The 3,517-nt window shown below is 51.1% G+C and overlaps 1 protein-coding gene across 1 annotated transcript; it reads left to right on the top strand.

Moving 5' to 3' along the window:
• The first annotated feature begins 1,393 nt into the window (after positions 1-1,393).
• On the top strand, positions 1,394-3,038 carry Lipt2 (lipoyl(octanoyl) transferase 2). Its single transcript, XM_005073995.4, has 2 exons — positions 1,394-1,899; positions 2,316-3,038. The coding sequence occupies exons 1-2, from the start codon at positions 1,434-1,436 to the stop codon at positions 2,543-2,545; spliced, it is 696 nt and encodes a 231-aa protein (XP_005074052.1). The 5' UTR covers positions 1,394-1,433; the 3' UTR covers positions 2,546-3,038.
• The last annotated feature ends 479 nt before the right edge of the window (positions 3,039-3,517 follow it).

The following is a 3,517-nucleotide window of genomic DNA, read 5'->3' as shown; positions in this document are numbered from 1 at the left end:
AAAACAGGCTTAGGCTTTAGTCAATATCTGAAAGGAAATAAAGAAAAGGGAAAAATACGCTTAGTGGCTAGTGCAGAGCTGAGTTCTTATGTCTCAGGTCAAAGGGTTGCACAGGAGACACGGCATGGTTAGAAACAGGGACTGGCTATTAAGGGAAGAAAAACACTCCCAAAGAATGGGAGTGGGTGAGAGAGCTAAGTACAAAGGGGGTGAGGCTCGAGACTTTTACTTTTTAAATATCACCACAATTTATTTATTATGAATACGGTGTTCTGCCTGCACACCAGAAGAAGACATCAGATCTCATTATAGATGGTTGTGAGCCACCATGTGGTTGCTGGGAATTGAACTCAGGACCTCTGGAAGAACAGCCAGTCTCTTAACCTCTCTCCAGCCCTCTCTCCAGCCCTCGATACTTTTTATAGTACTGTTACATGACAGCCGCCTCTCCAAATTGTAGTTCTGGAGTCTTTTCTAGCACGTGCTGTTGTATGAAGCTCAGATGGGGAAGGGTTTCTGGGTCAACTGGCTTCTTTCACAAACTAATCTTGATGCTCTGGCCTCCAGCCCCTGTCCTTCCCTCAGCTTCTAGGAACTTGTAGCTGATGACTCACACTTGAGATCAGCCCTCCATAATGGAAGCAGCCTCTACAAAGGTAATAATTCTTTCCTAGGGGTAGCCTGTTTCTTCAATTCATCAGCACAGGACGTGCATTTCTGCCCGTTTGCTTTAATCTGGAATAGTTGTAATGGGTCAGACGAGGGTCAGAGCATTCCTGGGGAATAGCTAAGAAAGAACTCTATGCAACTGTTTTTCTACTCATCTACAGCCTCTACCTGCTTCCCTTACATCTCAAAGATTTTTTTTTAAAGTTCTGGCTGTCCTGGAACTCACTCTGTAGATCAAGCTCGCCTCGAATCCCTGAACTCAGAGATCTGCCTGTCTCCGCCTTCCGAGTGCTGAGATTAAAAGCCTGTGCCACCACCACCTAGCTCATTTGACAAACCTTATAGTAACTCCTACATCCCACAGCAACCCACAATAAACCTCCTTGCACACTAGTCTCCTTTTCAGTTTTTGAGGAATTCAGCGTATTATTGAGATCTGTTTCCTCCCCCCCCACACACACACTATAAAACTTAATACTAGCTGTGACCACCTAAGCTCCTAGGGCTGGATCTTTGTGTCTTACACACTGTGCATTGCGGGGTCACGCTCCTAGGACTGGGCCTGCAGAACACATCACAAACTAAAGACTGACTATTGGAATGAATGGGAAGCTAAGGCCGATCACGCTGGGTCTCTGTCACACTGGTAGGCGGGAACCGGAATCCACTGGGGGGCGGCGGTGTTGCAGCTCATGGGCGTGGCCTTGAGTCTCCGCCCCGAGAACCCACCGGAGGCGGGGCCCACGCACGCTGCAGCCCTTGCAATGCAGCTGCCCGCGGTCCGGCTAATATGGCTCGGCCGGGCTCATTACTCCGAGCTGCTGGCACTGCAGGAGCAATGGCTGCGACGGCTACAGGCTGACCCTCGCCCGGGGGCCCCATCGGAGACCGAGGCGGGCGCGCTTTTGCTCTGCGAGCCAGCAGGGCCCGTGTACACGGGCGGGCTACGCGGCGGCCTCACGCCCGAGGAAGCTACGCGGCTGAGGGCCTTGGGAGCCGAAGTGCGCGCCACCGGCCGCGGCGGCCTGGCCACTTTCCACGGCCCGGGCCAGCTGCTCTGCCACCCTGTGCTTGACCTGCGACGTCTAGGTCTGCGCCTGCGCACCCACGTGGCGGCGCTGGAGGCATGTGCGGTGCGCCTGTGTGAGCTCCGGGGCCTGCAGGGAACCCGCGCGCGGCCGCCGCCCTACACCGGTGTCTGGCTGGGCGAGCGCAAGATCTGCGCGATCGGTGAGCGCACCGGGGTGGAGCCGGGGCAGGGTCAACCCGGGGAACTCTGGGCTCCGAATGCTCCTGACCTGCCTCACGGATATTTTAGAATTTCAAGGCAGAAGAGTCTTCTAGTTCAACACTCATGGATGGAGAAATACCAGGCATGAATTGCCAAGTTACTTCCCGTGACTCACAACGGGAGGACAGAATGCCAAATGTCAAACTTCCAAAGCAATGAAATCCCTGTATTAAAGGAATCTCGACAGTAAGGGCAGCTGATGTGTAACCACAGCCCCCACCCCGTAGAATTAGCCCCCTGACCCGGTCTGTTCCACCCAGGCTCCAAGGGACCCAATCCAGGCCCACCTACCTTTCCCAAGGCCCCAAGGGGAGGGAAGTGTAGCTATTCTAAGATATTTTGACTTGCCTTGCAGGAGTCCGCTGTGGAAGGCACATCACATCCCACGGCCTGGCTCTGAACTGTTCTACAGACCTCACTTGGTTTGAGCACATTGTGCCCTGTGGACTGGTCGGGACAGGAGTCACTTCCCTGAGTGAGGCACTCCAGAGACTCGTCACTGTGGATGAAGTAATGCCATCTTTCCTTGTGGCCTTCCAGGAGACTTTCAAGTGCACGTTAATCTCTGAGGACAGCCCCAGCTGACAACGGGCACTCATTCATCTTAGCCCAGGGGCCTTGGCCGGGCGGTAGAAAGCTCCTAGTCTGACTTGAGTCCTCAGAACCCGATTCTAGAACTGCTCTGTGATTTACTGACTGCAACTGAGGACAGATCCTGAGCTTTTGCTTCCTGTATCTCCCCACCTACCTCAGGGGTCACTATGAAAACACTATGAGAAGTCACATGCTACATAAAGCTTCCCGGGACTGTTCACACATGTTCCTTGGCTTGGAGACACTCCAGTGTTTAAAGTGTCCTTTTAACTTCTTGCTCCTTCTTCAGTGTTTGCTGTATCTAACAGCGGTTTTGGTCTGTACATCTTTGGAGTTCTGTGAGAATCAAATCTCTATGACTCAGGGGAAAGGGATGCGATAAAGTTATTCTCAAAAGACCTGGCTGTGTCTTCAATAAATTGAAAAGCCCCTTCAAAAAGATAAATAAAATGAGATTTTTGCCTTTTTAGGTTGAATCCCTTAAGTTTGATAGTTTACCTGTTTTTGCTTGGGGTCAACAGAGATGGGCTAGAAGCTATGGGAAAGACAAAGGTAATTCTTCCTTGTACACAGATGCTGTAGAGAGAAGATTTTCCTACCTGGGATCCCTGGGTCTGCAAGAATGTCAGTTCTTGCAAAGTATGGAAACAGAAACTTGGTGATTCAAGACAACAAGGAACACATTACCTCATATTTTATGGGTCAGGGATTGAAGAAATGTACCTAGGTTGGTTGGAGTTTTACCAGACCTTGCATTAAAGGTGACAGTCATTGGAATGTTTAGCTGGTGCTGGAGGTCAGTTCCCAAGATGGGTTTCCATTGTGCTTGCTTGGTTGCTTCTAGTTGTTGACAGAGGCCTCAGTTCCTTACTGTGTGGGCTCTATTGCAGGGCAGCAGGCGTGATGGTAGAAAGAGGTAATTTAGGAGCTCCCATGTCTTTCGTGACCTAACTGGATGTCACA

Source organism: Mesocricetus auratus, unplaced genomic scaffold (genome assembly GCF_017639785.1).
Source record: "Mesocricetus auratus isolate SY011 unplaced genomic scaffold, BCM_Maur_2.0 Super-Scaffold_4256, whole genome shotgun sequence".
Classification (NCBI taxonomy): Eukaryota; Metazoa; Chordata; class Mammalia; order Rodentia; family Cricetidae; genus Mesocricetus; species Mesocricetus auratus.
Note: the sequence above shows the minus strand (reverse complement) of the source record. Positions and strands in the feature narration are given on the sequence as shown.

Excerpts from the sequence above, each read along its gene's own strand:
- Lipt2 (XM_005073995.4), top strand. The coding sequence starts at position 1,434 with ATGCAGCTGCCCGCGGTCCGGCTAATATGGCTCGGCCGGGCTCATTAC. Across the intron at positions 1,900-2,315 it reads GCGCAAGATCTGCGCGATCG|GAGTCCGCTGTGGAAGGCAC; the intron begins GTGAGCGCACCG and ends CTTGCCTTGCAG.